Source organism: Panonychus citri, unplaced genomic scaffold, assembly GCF_014898815.1.
Source record: "Panonychus citri isolate SS breed McGregor unplaced genomic scaffold, ASM1489881v1 Contig00001, whole genome shotgun sequence".
In the NCBI taxonomy this organism is placed as follows: Eukaryota; Metazoa; Arthropoda; class Arachnida; order Trombidiformes; family Tetranychidae; genus Panonychus; species Panonychus citri.
In genome coordinates, this window is record NW_026515406.1 from 713,696 (window position 1) to 728,922 (window position 15,227).

Sequence of the window (15,227 nt, forward strand, 5' to 3'; positions counted from 1 at the left end):
GCGTTTGCTAGAAACAAAGAACGACGCCGATACTACCAACAACAGAAACATCAATATCAACAACAACAACAACAAGAACCTGAACACCCGGAACCACAATATCATCTACCTCCTTCTCCCCGTGAACAAAGAGTCCGAGATTTTCGACAATCCAATTGTTATATGTCAGATCTGAGTTCATGGTATGCGGACATGATGGCTCATTTCAAGAAGAAAGAAGATGAGTGGAAAAGAAAGAGACGAGAGAAGGAAGAGAAAAAAAGAAAAGAGAAGCAAGAGAGGAAAAGACAAGAGACACCAGAAAGTTCCACCGGTGAAAGTTACAAAGATGTGGAGCCCGAAAGTGTCACCGATGAACCAGAATTTATGATCAATTCTGATCATGCTGTTCTGTTCAGTGATACTAAATATTATATTTTTGACCAGCAAAATAGATCAATCTCACTGGAGCAAGCGAAAGGTTTTTTAGCAAAATACATGAGCCCGTCTGTTTCAGAACCATTAGCAAAAAAGCAATACACCTGTATCTTGCATAAAAATAAGATATTCTTTTTGGTTGATTGGGGAGAAACTAAATAAACAAAACAATGGGTCATGTTGGAGAAACAAATCAAAATGACTTGAAAGAGGAAAGAAGAAATACCAAGTTTATATACTGTATGATAAAGATGATGGGGATTTTGACATCAGATATTATTGTACATGTAAGAATGGTGCCCGCACTGTTGGATGTTGCTGTCATATCGCCACAATAATGTGTTATTTGGGATACGCTCGTCATATTCCATCTGAAGAAATAGAGATACACTGTATCGGCTCCTATGAAAATTAAACACTATTGAAGACTGGATCGATGATGATGAATAAGCTATGCAATGTGACCTCATAACATTTCACTTATATTAAAACACGAAAACATTTCTAACAATTACATAATACAGTTCAAGAATTAAAATTTTTCAATGACCTTGAATGAACTCGAACTTTGATATTTATGCGACTAGATTACAGGCATAACACACTAACTTTGATATATCTGTGACATTTGGTTCAGAAGTTACGAGCTCCCGAAGTTATAAGTCCTAAATATGATCACCCGCTGTAGCAGATCAATCAAAGTAGTTATCGAAAAAAGCTCGAGTCCAGCTATGGACCTTTATCTCGTGATCATTTTGAGCTACTTAAGGTGGGTCCTGACGACGAAATGTTCAAATGCGAACCGTTTTAAGAAAAGTGACCTTAAGTCCCTATCTTGTGACCTAATAATGTTTAACCTAAAAACTAGCGTCAGTCAACGGATCATAGTAAACACTAATCTGAGACAAAAAATCACGATGAAATTCTGTTTAGTTTACGCGTTATGGCCAAAAAACTAAAAAACTTCGAACGCCGATTGTGGCCTAACCAGAACTTTTTTAGAACTTTTAAAAAGGGTTAAAGAGTTTATTGAATGGTCTATGCAAAACAATTATTAATTTTGTGTTTGACGGAGGTCGATTTTAGGGTTGACATACCCCTTTAATCAAGTGATTGTTGAGAGAGAAAAGAAAAAAATAAACAAGGATTATTGAAAAAGTTGATTGTTGTCTTTAAACTTTTGACGCGGACTGTATTTACAATTTAGAGTTTGTATCACGAGCTGCTAGTACCCGAGGGAATTTTATTATTTTTCACTGAAACTGTGGATTTAATTAGACTTGATTAACGTTCGCACTTGATAAATAACAATACCATATTATTCCTTCATCATTTATCAGAGTTATTGATTAGTCGAAAAAAAATGTGGATTAATTAAACCAGTTTCGTTTCGTTTTATTTAATGTTTAACAATTCGGTTAATTTCTAATAATCAATGAATTAAACTTACAAATAAAAATGAACTTTTTTTACTCAAAGAAAAACAAAAATCTAATCATTGAGAAAAGACTGATTGTTTTTTCAAATGATAACAATTATAACTAGTTAGTTGATTATAATTAAAATAAAAGGTAAGAAAACAGAGGAAGAAGAAGAAGAAGATTTAACAATTATGATGATGATAGTTAATTAATTGTGAGGAAGATTTTGAACAATGATCAGGCTTTGATTCTTTGAATTCTCAATCCGTTTTCATGGCAAAAATCAGGTTAATTATTCAATTATAATCAGTAACAATTAATAACATTATAATTTGGCAGTAATTTAGTTTGTTTGGTTTTTCCTAGTAAACTTGTTGATCAATATAATCAACTTTAAATTAGCTTAATTTGTTGATAACTTTGCAGTTTAAATTGTAACTTTTTTTCCTTGTTGTAATTTGTTTCATCACAAAATTATTTCATTCATTTGGAATAACAATCATATTAATTAAATAAGAATCCATTTCAAATTGTCGATAATCATTCTGGTCAACAATTTATAATCTTGATTCGTGTATACGAAATTCAAATTTCATTTAACTAATTCGATTTGGAGTTAAATTGTTATTGTTCGGTTTGTTTTCTCACTAAAAATAGCCAGGATGCTCCATGATTCCATAGTAGTGACCATTGTAAATCACTCCAATTTCCCGAAGAACTTCACCTCTAATTGTTGCCTTAATTATCCAATTGTAACAATCAGCTCCTTCTTTTTCTCTCTCCAATTTATCCACATCAATTATTCTAGAGCTAAGGCGTTCCAAGATGATTCCAATATCTTTCAGATTAAGGTGACGATCTTGTTTAACTGTTAATTGATCAACTAGTAGTAAATAACGTTCACTTAATTGTTCATCATCTCTTTCCGTTGTTTCCGTTTCCGAGTCTGAACCATTTCCATTTGTTGTCGGTGTTGATACTTGTGAATTTGTTGATTTTTTCACTGATTGATAAGCGTTTTTATTATTATTTGAGCTCAATGTTGATGAGTTTAAATTATTGGCAGTGTTAGGCTGTGATTTGTTTGATTCTTTGCTTGATTGATTAATTAATCCTCCATTATGGGTATAATCAGTGTCCATGAAACGTACATGACCTTTAATTGTTTGCCGAGGTTTTCCCGAAGTAATCAAATGAGGACCAGTAATTATTGGAACATTAATTGAGACCGGTGATGATGATAACAGGCCATTCGGAATAGGAGATTCTGTTATCGGTGATGTTGCCACCGAACGACTAACCTAATAATGTTAATAGAAAACGGAGAAATTAAATTTAGAATGATTTACAAAATGTTTCCAATCCAAACAATTGAATTAAACTTACTCTTATTTCACCTCCGTCTCGATGTAAAGCGGCACAATGAAAATCACACTGAGAATGATCGTGATTCGGACTAATTTCACCTTGGATAATTGTCACATCACCTTGACCACTTTCCTCGGACATATCTTCCTCATTTTCTTTACCCAAAACCTCACCGACCATGAGATCATCTTCATCTTCATCATCATCATCATCGTCATTTCCCTGATCACCAACATCTTCAACATCATCTTCCAAACCAGGAATCAATTTTTTACTACATTTTTTACTTCGAACTGTAGTAGTAATTGTTTTACTTGTCGATTTTATCTGACCAGTTGACTGACCCCTATCAGTACTCTCGGTAGATAGTGATCGTAGTTTAAGGCCGTCAAGTGTCAAATTGGCACGATGATGAGATGATGATGATAATAATAAAGGTGATGATGAGTTTAAACCATTTGGCTGAATCGATTGAACCATTAGGGTTGAGCGAGGTAAAATTGAGATTCCAGTTCCAGAAATTCCTGATGATAATAAAACATGTGATGATAATGGTCCAGAATTAATTGAATTAGATGTTAATGAAGTTGTAGCCTTTGATTGTTGAGTTTGAGCTTGATTATCAACATTTCCTTTAGAATCAGTGACGGAAACAACTTCCAATTTCCAGGGAGGTTCACCTCTTTTTAGTAATATTCCCGGATCACGATTATCCAATTGTAGAACCACAGTGACATTCCCTGGAAAATCAGAGATTGCTAAGGAATAAGAATGAGGGAAAATAAAAGAAAAGATCAAGTTAGTAAATTAAATAATCTTTAGAATAAAAAATCAGTTCATTTTCGGTTATTGGTGAAAATTTTACCTGATTTAAGAGCTTCAACTCCCGCTGGAATCCATTTCTCATCATTTTGAAGAAGAAGAAAAATCGTCTCATCATCAGCTAATTGAAAATATTGATCATCTTCTACTTCAGTTCCATCAGATTCAAGAACAATTTTCAATTGATTGGGATTATCAGTTGAATAACCTAATTTAGAAGCTCCAATGGATTTTAATTCCTCCAAGGAACTTGCGATCACAGCTTTTCGCAATTCACGATCACAACTCCATATTTTGTATGGCTTTTCTTTTGCATGCTAATTGGAAAAGATAATTAAAAGAAAAGAAAACAATTAAATTAAAAGAAGCGCAAAAAAAATTCATTAAATTGTACCAATAACTTACCATTGTGCGAATTAACAAATTTAATTACTGATATCAACTATTCGTAGAGTTAAAGATAAACAATTTAACAATTGTAACGGTAACTATTAACAATTAATATCAAAATCTTGTGATATATATATATGTATGTGCGTATGTATAATTTGATTAACGGGTTGATGATAACAATTAAATTCACATTAGATGATAAAAAAGTGCATTTTCCTTACGATCAGCAAAATCTATGAGTAAAAAAAAGGTAGAAAACATGATTAAGCAATTGCATTGACCCGAAAAATTATATTCTTACAGTGTTGAAACAATTGGAAAAGTTTCTTAGACTAATTAAATTGTGCAAAGTAATTAATTTATATGTATTTTTCCAGTAAATTCAACATTTAGATTAACATTCAATGTTCATTGGAGATTTGATTAGACAAGATTATTGGATATGATTGTTATTACGATATAGTATTTGTAACGAAATTATTTGGAAAGAGAGAGGAAAGAAAAAAACAAAATTCGTAATCGATTAGGATGAAATGTAAACAGAGGAAAGATATTTGATGAAAGAGAGAGATGGAGGTTGAACTGGGAGTAAGTGAAACGATAGAAAAGAGAGAGAGAGAGAGAGAGAGGAAAAAAACTAGGACAAGACCGGAATAAGGCGAGAATAAGAAAGAGAGAGGAAAATGGAATAGAAAGAGTAACCCTTCGCGGCGACCTAGTTTCATGAAGTTCCATGGATTTTGTGATTCTGGGAGGGAGAATAGAATAATAACTGGGAGTGATGGGGAGCAAAGATGGAGTAGGAAGAGAACGACAGACAAGTAGAGAGAGAGAGAAAGGGAGAATGGGGAGAGGGGATGATATAAACTTACCATGAAAATTATGCTTGTTGATTGATGAATGGAGACAGGATTTGGCCTTATTCTTATATCAATTTGCTTTTCTTTGTACAATCTTTGCAATGTATCAACAGAAGGCTCATGATTAACATGTTAATCATGGTTTTCATTTGAATTCGTTTTTTTCTCCTCTTTTAACTAATACAAATTGAGTTGCATCATAATTAACAACATCAATAACATTATGTAGATTTGGACTTTTGTTTCGTTCAATATGCTATTTCTGGATAATATTTATAACCAATCAGAGGAAGATCTTGATGATTGTAAGAAAAATGTTCTCCATGCATATGAGAGAAATTAATCCAATCAAAAAGAGAACTTAAGAAAAAGCTAATTGATATTAACGAATTAAAGTATAGTCCATGTTGAGAATGAGTTGAATGAGTAAGGAAATAAAAAGAATATAAGAGAAGAGAGAGAGAGAATAGAAATATAAAATATTAGAATTATATGTATCGATGTTAATAGGAAAATCTAATTGATACTTTACCTTTAATTGAGAAAAATGTCTCACCGGTTTGGTCAATTTCTACTCCACTTGATTAACGGAGAATTACTTGTAGCACCAAATAGCAAAAAGATTGGAGAACACTTAGAATAAGATCATTTTCTGTTCGATTATCCACAGAGGAAATAAAAGAATAAAAGAAAAAAGAAGAAAAGAAAACGATAAACAAGAATTGAAAGAATAGAAAACAATATATTAGGTCAAGGGTTTAAAATCAACTTAAGGTCTCAAGTAGAGAGAGAGAGAGAGAGAGAGAGAGAGTTGAGATTCGTTAGGGTGGAGATTGAAATGGAATCACATTTGTGGGTTAAGTGGGTTGAGTGAATATGAATCAGGTGAATAAATGGAATCACAATAATAAGAAATTATAATAACATGGAATTGGAACCAAAAAACAAAACGAATAACAAAAAAGAGAATGAAATTGTTTCTACTCTGAGCTGAGAATGAAAAAAGAGTAAACAAAAACAGGGAGACTCATGAAAAGAAGCAGATAAAACATATGAGCAGAAAGGGAATAACTTTTTCCTCTTCTCGCTTATAAGAAATGATAATATTTTCTATTCGTTTTCTAATCTAATTGAATTTTCTTCTAATAATCTAATTATTGGATCAGAACTTTTTTCACTTTTAATTTTGACGAAAATAATTTTTCTATTAGGTTGATCCAAACACTTTTCTCGGATCAACATTAATAATTAGTTAATTGTTGATATTGAGACTTTTTCATTCTCTACTCTTTAATAAATTTAACGACAAAGGGAATAATCAATTTATGATTTTTTTTTCTGTGGAAGTTTTCTATCATCATAATTAATAATAATCGAAATCAACATCCGAAGAAACAATTAACTGTGATTAAAGTGAATTCTGTACTTGTTAGTTAGAGTTTTGTTTGAGATTGATACTTACATTTGAATAGAAATGGTTAATTGTTGTGTAAATTATTATCAATCAGGACGATGTTTTGATAAGTGTAATTGGACAATTTAATAATCAATTGGAATCAGTTGATTTGGTTGATCGGGAAAAAGACTGATAGAAATTAAGAGATATGTAACAATTAGATGAAAAGCTAGTTTATCTTATATTAATTGTGAGAAGATGGTAAAAGACAATTAAACTTACAACAATTAATGGTTTTCCTTCAATTAAATAACCATTTGTCTCGTTCAGGGCTAAAGATGCTGATTCTTGATTAGGTAAACTAATGAAGGCTTGATTCCTGAATCGACCAGTTTTGAATAATTGAACATGAAACCTGATTAAATGAGAAGAAATTAATAATTAATCTTACCATTCATCACTTTAACTCTTAATTGTTTCAATTAATTACATGTTACATTCACTTTCATTGTCCAGATTAACATAACGTCCATAGATACATTTAAGTTGATAATCTGTCACTTTTTTGGATAAATTTTTCAAATACAATCTACAACTTGGTAATCCAGGTGAGTAATTTGTATAAGCAGGTACAGTATTGATCATCTCATTGGTGGATAAACGATTAGCTCTGATTGTTTCATCAGTAATTAGACAATTAATCCAAGTATTATTATCAACAACAGGCTCATATTCAACTTTTGATGAACCTTTGGAAACTTTTGGTGTCATTAAACCGAAACCTTGACATGGTTGATTAATTGTTTCTCCATCATTTATATTAATCACATGAGAAGATGAAGATGTTATCAATTTCTCTGAGTGAATATTAATTTTAATTGGTACAGGTTTCAGTGGAATTGTTGAGTTGATTAAACTTGATTCAAGTTGTTTACCACCATCAATACACATTGAACTTGATATTCCTTGATAATTATCAGGCTTTTTGGGCTTCTTTTTAATTTCTCCTAAAATTCCGACCTTTAATTTTCTCCTTTGACGTTTGAAGCTTCTTCCATTAACAGCAGACCAACAATTATCTTCATCATTGACAATATAATTACCATCATATTCAATTTCACTTTCCTCATCTTCATCTTCACCATCAAGCTCTTTACAAGTATCACTAATTTTAGTCTCTCTTTGGGTTAAACTTTCAGCTGGTTGACTAATCATCTCATCCGATGGTAAATTAGTAAATTGAGGATAATCAACAATCGGTAAAAATGGTGGCATCATATTCATTTTGTTCATCAAATGACAAACTTGATAATAAAACTTTGGATATTCAAGACAAGCTTTTGCTATATTAGAGACGATATTCTTATCCGCTGGTGGATATTTATACTTTACCTTGACCTTCACCTTTTCCATAACCATAATCTCAAGGGTTAAAGAGAAAAAACAATTCTTTAAATGACACAGCAATTAATCAAATCACTCTTAGAAATAAACAATCACTAATTCCAAGTGGGAATTTATATTTGTTTTTTTCTAAAGTAAACTAATTATTCGCTAGATGGCAGACTAGTCGATTTCGAAATGGGCCAATCACAATTGAGAGAAAAAAAATGTTTCCAATTTGAAAAAATGTTCTGTCAAAATCTCAAATGTTTATTTCTAATTAATTGGATTGATTATAATCTAATTAATCTCAAGAATAATTTAATTTAATTTTTTTATTCTTCTTTTTCCTTATTCTAATTCTATAGTTATGATGGATTCTTGTCAATTATGGTTCTGCTGATCTCTTTGGTTGGAATGAGAAAATTAGTCTTTAATCTTTGGTGATCTTTTTGTTTACTAATTCAACGGATACAATGTTGATCGAATTAAATTATCATATAATCAAAAATGATAATTTTCTACAAGATTTTTATTCTTTTCTTCATATGGTAAGTTATTAGCTATTCCTCTTATTATACTTTCTTTTATTCTCGTTCTCTCTTTCTCTTTGAGAGAATAGGAAATGGGAAAATGGATCGATGAAGATTTTTCTCCTTTTGGTTCATGCGTTCATCAGGCTTACTTTTCCTTTAAATCTCTGATTATGATCATCTTTTTATCTTATTTTTTATCCCTTATTTTGATCAGTGAGGTAATTTGAAGGAACAGTTAAATTCTAAATTAATTGCGGTTAAACGATAATGAACAATTCTGGTGGACGGAAAAGAAAATCCCAAAAAAACATCTAAACAGTTTCGAAAGCCAAATCATCCCAATCACCATCAGTGTTTTTCCCTATCTTTCTGTAGTTTTTATCTGGAATCTTTTCCTTTATCAATTTTCTTCAATCATCAAATGGACAAACAATCTAATTGTTTTCTCGGGCAAAAGGAATGATTAACTGTTTAATTGCAATCCTCATGTATTTATCATTCATCAATGGTAAATAATTTCTATTCGCTTATAAACTGATTGTATAATATTTCAATTGTTATTCGATTAATTTTACAGGAGCCTGGTGCCTTGAGAGCTCTATGGTAATTGCCACAAATCGTCCAACCATGGTTAATCTTTCATGTTATTCATGTTCATCACTGGAAGATCCCTATTGTCTGAATGTTAGCAATACAACACAAGAATATCTTTCTCGAGAATGTCAATCAAAGGAGAAATCGTGCTCAGTGACACGAATTGAATACGAAAAATCTGATCATACTGGTACAATTTTCTGGGCATTGGAACGTAAATGCTCCTCATCGTGTATTCAAGGGTGCATAATATTAGGTAAAACCTGAAATAATCTCTTAATCAGTTGAAATCGTTCTTCAATTTGTTTCCTTAATCTCTTTTTTTTTATATTTTCTTTCTCCCTCTTGATTCTTGTTTTGTCTACCAGGTGAACGAACTAGACTTCATTATTGTAGTTCATGTTGTTCAGATGATCTTTGTAATACAAACTCGTTGAGCATCAAATTGATGGAAACGTTTTCATTGATTGTTACTTTAATCTTGGTTAATACAATGATCACATTGTCTCCCAGTTTACCTTCACTTATATCATCTAGTCACTAAGCATTCAAACAATCAATCATCATCATTACCAAAGAAGACGAAAACATCAAACAACGACTTATACGAATCAAAAATATTGTCAATTATTATTATTACCAATCGACGCAATTAAAATAACACTAAAACAACACATCATTTAAATGATTAATGGTGTTTATTAATAAGGTGAATTAAATTGAAACACATTGTAAATTAAAGATGGGATGTGATTGAAAAAGGAAAACAAGGTTAAAAATCAACAAGTTGAATGATTAAACAACAATTAGCTGATTTCTTGTTCGGTTTATGGTCTAATCAACCAATCAAACATTCAGATTATATATGAAGAAAGAAAAATCAATAAGCAAATAGAAAGTGAAAGAGAGATAAAGAAAGACAAAGACAATTAAACATCTTCGCAATTAAATATTAACCCAATTAATTAATATAGGGGGTTTCCTTTTGTTTCGATAACAACTGAATCAGTGGAAGGCTTAATTAGCCCGATCATTACAATCTCTGCATTGATTGTTTACATTATCGGCTATTTATCAGCAAATTAACACGTTTAAGATTTTGTTTTGATAATTGATTTGATCGCTGATTGTTGTTTCCATAATTTAGATTTGTCACCATTAATTCAAATTGTTACTTTACAACTCTAAGTTCATTCATCTTTTTCCTAGGATTGGTCAATCTTTGCTGAGTCTTTTTTTGGTTAAAGTTGATTTGATTTTGTAGTTTAAATTTTCATCCAATTTGTAGTCCCCAATAATTAAATTGAAAAACCATTTAATGATCAACGATAACTCGTAAACAAATAAACACGCACACGCTGAGGGAGTAACGTTTTCAATTGATTTTCTGTGTTGATTGTTGATTTAATGGTTTGATTTGATTTGGTTAATGAGGTGAATGGATGATAATTCCTCTAAAATTAAAGACATTATATCAGTCAAATTAATCGAGATCCCAAGAACCTACGGAAGAAGTTATTGTTTTTTTTGTTTGTTTCGATTTTTTTACTTTGTTGTATTTGTGGTTGTAATTGTTGCTGTAGTTGTTGTTGTTGTTGTTGTTTTTTAGGTCTTGTTTGACCAAATGAATGGATCACAGCCAATCAGATGGGTCAAGTTATTCAGTTCATAACTGGAACCCGGAATTCAGTCATTCCTTCATGGGTTGGCAGAGTTAATCCCTTTTGTTTCTGGACCTAATCAGTTTTTTTAGTCTTGCAATTTTGGTTTATATTGAATCAGTGTCCATGGTCCAAATTTCAAGTACGAGTTTTTCGTGAGTTTCGCCATTTAGAGTTAAACACGTCAATTTTTTCCATCGTAATACCAGTGCTACGAGCCAGAACATCGGCATTTGCTGGTAGCTTGGCATTGTTACCGTAAAGAGCGATTACCATGGGTACAGAGGTTCGATTCTCATTGGCGAGGGTTGTTGTCGTTGTTGTGGTTGTGGTTGTTGTTGTTGTGGTTGTCGATGAATTAGAATTGCTTTTCTGTTTATGAAGGAAGTTACAATACTCCAAGAAGATGAAGAAATCAAATGCTTCACGATCTCGTCGTCGTGGATATTTAAGTGGAGCTAAAGAACTGCGATCACGATCATTTAGAAATTTTATAAAACGACCTTTTTGAGCCTCATTTTCAATCAATCGAATAGCTTCACGTGCGGCTGGACATATTTTCTTGTGATGGTCAAGATCTTGCAAAACTATTTTGAGGAAAAAATAATAAAAGTAAATTACAATCAGCTGATCAATTTGGACACTAAACAATTTTGATACTACTCACCGATCTTAGGAACCACAACAAAGAATCGTTTAGAGAAGATCAAATCACGGACAGCGGTCAGTTGATAGAGATAAGCACTAACATGGATGATAACATAAGGAGGCAAAGTTGAATCTTTCCCTTTGACCGCTTTTTCCAAGAAACTCACTTCAGACTAGAAAAGAAACAAAATTAGAATTGAATTAGATACAAAATGTAAATAGAATTGAAATATTAAACTTGGAAGATTTTCCATAGAACTTAAAAATCTTTATAAAAACATAAATTCATCTCTTACTTTCAACCAAAGATGAGCCATGTTTCTCATAACTTGTTTCTGTTTAATTAAATCATTTCCTTGTGACGAATTCATATCATTTCCTTCAAAATTATTCCACTTTGATTTACTGTTATTTGTTAATAGAAAATCATCTTCCTGAGAGATAGAATCCATTTTTCGGGAATAACTTTTAACACCATTGGTACCATTTGCGGTTGATGATAAATTTCGAGGTAATTTAATATTTTTCACCTCGTTGAATGTTAATTCATCATATTTGAAGCTTCTAGTGGCAACGTCATAAGATAATTGACTTTTGTTCATATTATTGGTTAGAAAATGACCAAAACTAATGATACATTCAAGTGTTAGGAAACCCATTTCCTCGGCATTTAAAGTGTCACAATATTTGTCAACAAAAATTGATGAAGAATGAAATTTATCCAATAATTTGAACTTTAAAAGATTCATATCTGATGAGAGTGGATATTTTTGAACCCAATTGTGATCAGTATATTTAAGACGCTCCAATTTGGTATTAAAGGCAAGAGCTTTGATTTCAACGTCTTTCAAAATGTTCAACATCTCAGCAAATTGGGAGAAAAGTCCATTTATTGATTCGGCACTGAAAGCTACCAGTTTTTGATCAACTCGAAGCCAATCACAAAGTGTTTTAATTGTTGGTAAACTGGTTTCGCAGAAAAGATAACGAAGAATCTCTTCAACATTGGCATTTGTATTTAAATTTGATTGTTCATTAAGGTTAGAACGAGCTGTTTGACTATCTTCGTCATCACTGCTCTTCAATGTGTACTCTTCTTCATCACAAACACTCCCAGATTCACTTATATCTGAGCTAATTTCAAGGGCATCGATAGTACTTAAAGCGGTTTCTTCCAGTTCACTTAATTCTGAATCATCTTCATCGAAATCTAATAAATAAGAATCAATGTTTTCGTATGTTATGGCTGCTTTACGCCTACGAAGTCGGGATAAGGTTCGACGAGGTGAAAACTCGGGAGAATTTTCTTTCGATGATGATGGAGCTCCTAATCCAGAGCCATTAGTGGTATTATTTAGGGTTGAATTGGTTTTCTGGGGCATATTGAGCTTGTCAATTTTATCCTTGAATCGAAGTAGAAACGCGTTAACATTTAACAGAAGGAAATTCAAAGCTAAGGCGACACTAGCTGAATAGTAAATTCCACTTCCTATTCCATTGGCTCGTAGATAAGTGATAAACATTAATGACATGGTTCCCATTTCAAAGATGAGAGTTGGATCAAGATAAGTTGGTCTGTGAGGAGTTCGGGTTTTTGGTGACAAGTTAAGAGCAATGGTCAGGGTTGTAAGAAACTCTTGGATAGAATTGGCAACATCCATATCTGATTTACTATTTCCATGGTTGAAAATTTCATTTGCCACCACAAGAAGTTGAATGATACATTTTTTAACAATATGAGCTCCATTTTCATCCAATGAATCGATTGTTAGATTTTTATTCATCTCATCGGCGAGAAATCTAGGAGATGACATCAAGATTCTTCTAAGATTACCTTCAGCTCCATCAAAAGGTTTTTCACTCATGAGACTGTGAGAGAGAAAAAGACAAAGAAAGAGACAAAAGAAAGAGGGATTAGAAAGGAAAGAAACAGGAAAATACACAGAAAGACAAAGTAAGAGTCATTTAAACGCTGATTAAAATCTGTGACATCTATGACAACAAACGATAAATTATATAGAAGAAATTGAAAGAGAGAGAGAATATTATCTTTGAAGTTTCTTCTTTGGGTAAAAAGCAAGAGAGAGAGAGAGAGAGAGAGAGAGAGAGAGAGAGAGAGAGAGAGAGAGAGAGAGAAAGGAAAGGTAAAAAAGCAGATGAGATTTAGAAAGACATACCATCGCATGTAGTAATAAGCTGAGTCGAAACCATAATTATAACTCGATGACAATGTGCCCAACTGATTATATGGCATCCCAATGGTTGGTTCAAAGAGAATGGCAAAGTTGTACCATTTAATGGCCATTGATTTACTTTCAGGGTAACCAAGATTATCGAGGTAACGGAAAATATCACCAAGATGGATAAAAATTCCATGGGTAACTGAACGAATGGCTTCTTTTTCTTGTGAGGTTATATTGCGTTTTCTTTCATTTTTGATTGATTCACTGTATTTAAGATTTTGATTTAATTCTCCTAAAACCGAACCAAAGTTAATTGAATACTCGGCGGATATTTTACGCAATAAACCATAATAGAAGCCCACACCAGAGACAAAGTGAACTTGAAGAGATATTATATCTGAACTTGATGCTGATCCTTTTAGACGCTTGTAAACTTGCATGGGTTCATGAAAAACTCGAGTCCATAGGATCTCCTCGGCTTTTTTACCATGACCGACAACATCATTGAATAGACAATTTTCACACTGCTCTTTAAGCTTGGTGGGGAGTCTATTGAATGTGGCTTGCATCAGGTTCCTTGTTTCCATTTAGAGAAAGATAAATCAATGTGAGAACCTAAAAGTAGGAGAGAGAGAGAGAGAGAGAAACAAAACAAAACAAAATTAGAATAAGACAATGAGATGGATGAGAGGATAAGGTCAAGATTTTCATAGACAGAAGGCAGATATTAAAATGGAATTCGAATGAGAGATTAGTGAGAAAGTGAGAGAAAAAAAGCTTTTGATTGTTAAAGGTTAAATCAATCAGCAAGGCAAAAGCTTAAAGCCAACTTGATATGGCAAAAAAAAGAAAGAGGAAAAGAGAGATGAAAGAAAATGAAAACAACAACACAATTCTCTTTCTTTTTTGTCTCGCTTTTTCTCTCTCTCTCTTTCTAGTGATCAATTAAACTGTTGAATTATGTTGATGTGTGATTATTGCTATGAGGCAGGTAACATTACTATTGTTATTACAACAGAATTAGAATAGAAAAGAAAATGTTTCACCATAAATATAGAATATGATGTAAATCAATTGGAGAAGAGGATGAAATTCACTTACCTAAAGGAAGGTGAGACACAACAGAAATTAACGAACGAAATTTTTGTTTAAAGGAAACACAAGATTTGGTTTGTAAAAAGTAAGAGGAAAAGATGATAAAATGTAAGAAAAGATAATTGAAAAAAAGAGAGAGAAAAAAAAGAAAGTAAATAATAGTAAGAGAAAGAGAGAGAGAGAGAAAAAAAATACACCAAAGATAAGGAAGAAAAAAATATAATGATGATAATACAGAAAATTTGGTTTAGATTTTCAATTCAATTTGAGGTCACATTTAATTCGTAATTGTTTTGTTTAAAATTCCAAAGTTAATGTCAAATGAATGAATAAACTGTCTCCATATTTAGTAAATTGTAATCAACAGTTAAGGAGGAGAATCGGAAACAATTAAATTAATCATTTTTAATATCAACATTGAAGGAAAATAAATAAACATCAACAGAAAAA

At 32.0% G+C, this 15,227-nt stretch overlaps 4 protein-coding genes across 5 annotated transcripts; 1 reads left to right on the forward strand and 3 right to left on the reverse strand.

Moving 5' to 3' along the window:
• Positions 1-1,796: 1,796 nt before the first annotated feature.
• LOC128396775 (uncharacterized) lies at positions 1,797-6,283 on the reverse strand. 2 transcript variants are annotated; one of them, XM_053357401.1, is made up of 7 exons: positions 5,814-6,283; positions 5,294-5,653; positions 4,723-4,753; positions 4,434-4,654; positions 4,072-4,345; positions 3,225-3,964; positions 1,797-3,139 (listed from the first exon to the last, which is right to left on the reverse strand). In XM_053357401.1, the coding sequence occupies exons 4-7, from the start codon at positions 4,434-4,436 to the stop codon at positions 2,486-2,488; spliced, it is 1,671 nt and encodes a 556-aa protein (XP_053213376.1). In that variant the 5' UTR covers positions 4,437-4,654; positions 4,723-4,753; positions 5,294-5,653; positions 5,814-6,283; the 3' UTR covers positions 1,797-2,485. The 2 variants fall into 2 exon arrangements, with proteins under 2 accessions (XP_053213376.1, XP_053213368.1); XM_053357393.1 differs by lacking the exon at positions 4,723-4,753.
• A 544-nt stretch (positions 6,284-6,827) lies between these two features.
• LOC128397184 (RNA-binding region-containing protein 3-like) lies at positions 6,828-7,961 on the reverse strand. The gene is made up of 4 exons (XM_053357873.1): positions 7,613-7,961; positions 7,168-7,459; positions 6,960-7,092; positions 6,828-6,866 (listed from the first exon to the last, which is right to left on the reverse strand). Exons 1-4 carry the CDS (start codon positions 7,959-7,961, stop codon positions 6,828-6,830), a joined length of 813 nt encoding a protein of 270 aa, XP_053213848.1.
• A 381-nt stretch (positions 7,962-8,342) lies between these two features.
• Positions 8,343-9,869, forward strand: LOC128396837 (uncharacterized). Its single transcript, XM_053357466.1, has 5 exons — positions 8,343-8,611; positions 8,811-8,913; positions 9,052-9,104; positions 9,174-9,446; positions 9,559-9,869. Exons 3-5 carry the CDS (start codon positions 9,056-9,058, stop codon positions 9,732-9,734), a joined length of 498 nt encoding a protein of 165 aa, XP_053213441.1. The 5' UTR covers positions 8,343-8,611; positions 8,811-8,913; positions 9,052-9,055; the 3' UTR covers positions 9,735-9,869.
• Positions 9,870-15,213, reverse strand: LOC128396768 (nonsense-mediated mRNA decay factor SMG5-like). Its single transcript, XM_053357380.1, has 5 exons — positions 14,784-15,213; positions 13,677-14,297; positions 11,796-13,368; positions 11,519-11,672; positions 9,870-11,438 (listed from the first exon to the last, which is right to left on the reverse strand). Exons 2-5 carry the CDS (start codon positions 14,267-14,269, stop codon positions 10,990-10,992), a joined length of 2,769 nt encoding a protein of 922 aa, XP_053213355.1. The 5' UTR covers positions 14,270-14,297; positions 14,784-15,213; the 3' UTR covers positions 9,870-10,989.
• Positions 15,214-15,227: the final 14 nt, after the last annotated feature.

Excerpts from the sequence above, each read along its gene's own strand:
- LOC128396768 (XM_053357380.1), bottom strand. The coding sequence starts at position 14,269 with ATGGAAACAAGGAACCTGATGCAAGCCACATTCAATAGACTCCCCACC. Across the intron at positions 13,369-13,676 it reads GCTTATTACTACATGCGATG|TCTCATGAGTGAAAAACCTT; the intron begins GTATGTCTTTCT and ends TCTCTCTCACAG. Across the intron at positions 11,439-11,518 it reads TGTTGTGGTTCCTAAGATCG|TTTTGCAAGATCTTGACCAT; the intron begins GTGAGTAGTATC and ends TCCTCAAAATAG.
- LOC128397184 (XM_053357873.1), bottom strand. The coding sequence starts at position 7,961 with ATGAATATGATGCCACCATTTTTACCGATTGTTGATTATCCTCAATTT. Across the intron at positions 7,460-7,612 it reads TTCAATGTGTATTGATGGTG|GTTTCGGTTTAATGACACCA; the intron begins GTAAACAACTTG and ends AACCATGTCAAG. Across the intron at positions 7,093-7,167 it reads AATGAAAGTGAATGTAACAT|GTTTCATGTTCAATTATTCA; the intron begins GTAATTAATTGA and ends TCATTTAATCAG.
- LOC128396837 (XM_053357466.1), top strand. The coding sequence starts at position 9,056 with ATGATTAACTGTTTAATTGCAATCCTCATGTATTTATCATTCATCAAT. Across the intron at positions 9,105-9,173 it reads GTATTTATCATTCATCAATG|GAGCCTGGTGCCTTGAGAGC; the intron begins GTAAATAATTTC and ends TTAATTTTACAG. Across the intron at positions 9,447-9,558 it reads TCAAGGGTGCATAATATTAG|GTGAACGAACTAGACTTCAT; the intron begins GTAAAACCTGAA and ends TTTGTCTACCAG.
- LOC128396775 (XM_053357393.1), bottom strand. Across the intron at positions 3,965-4,071 it reads AGTTGAAGCTCTTAAATCAG|CAATCTCTGATTTTCCAGGG; the intron begins GTAAAATTTTCA and ends CTTATTCCTTAG. Across the intron at positions 3,140-3,224 it reads GAGACGGAGGTGAAATAAGA|GTTAGTCGTTCGGTGGCAAC; the intron begins GTAAGTTTAATT and ends TAACATTATTAG.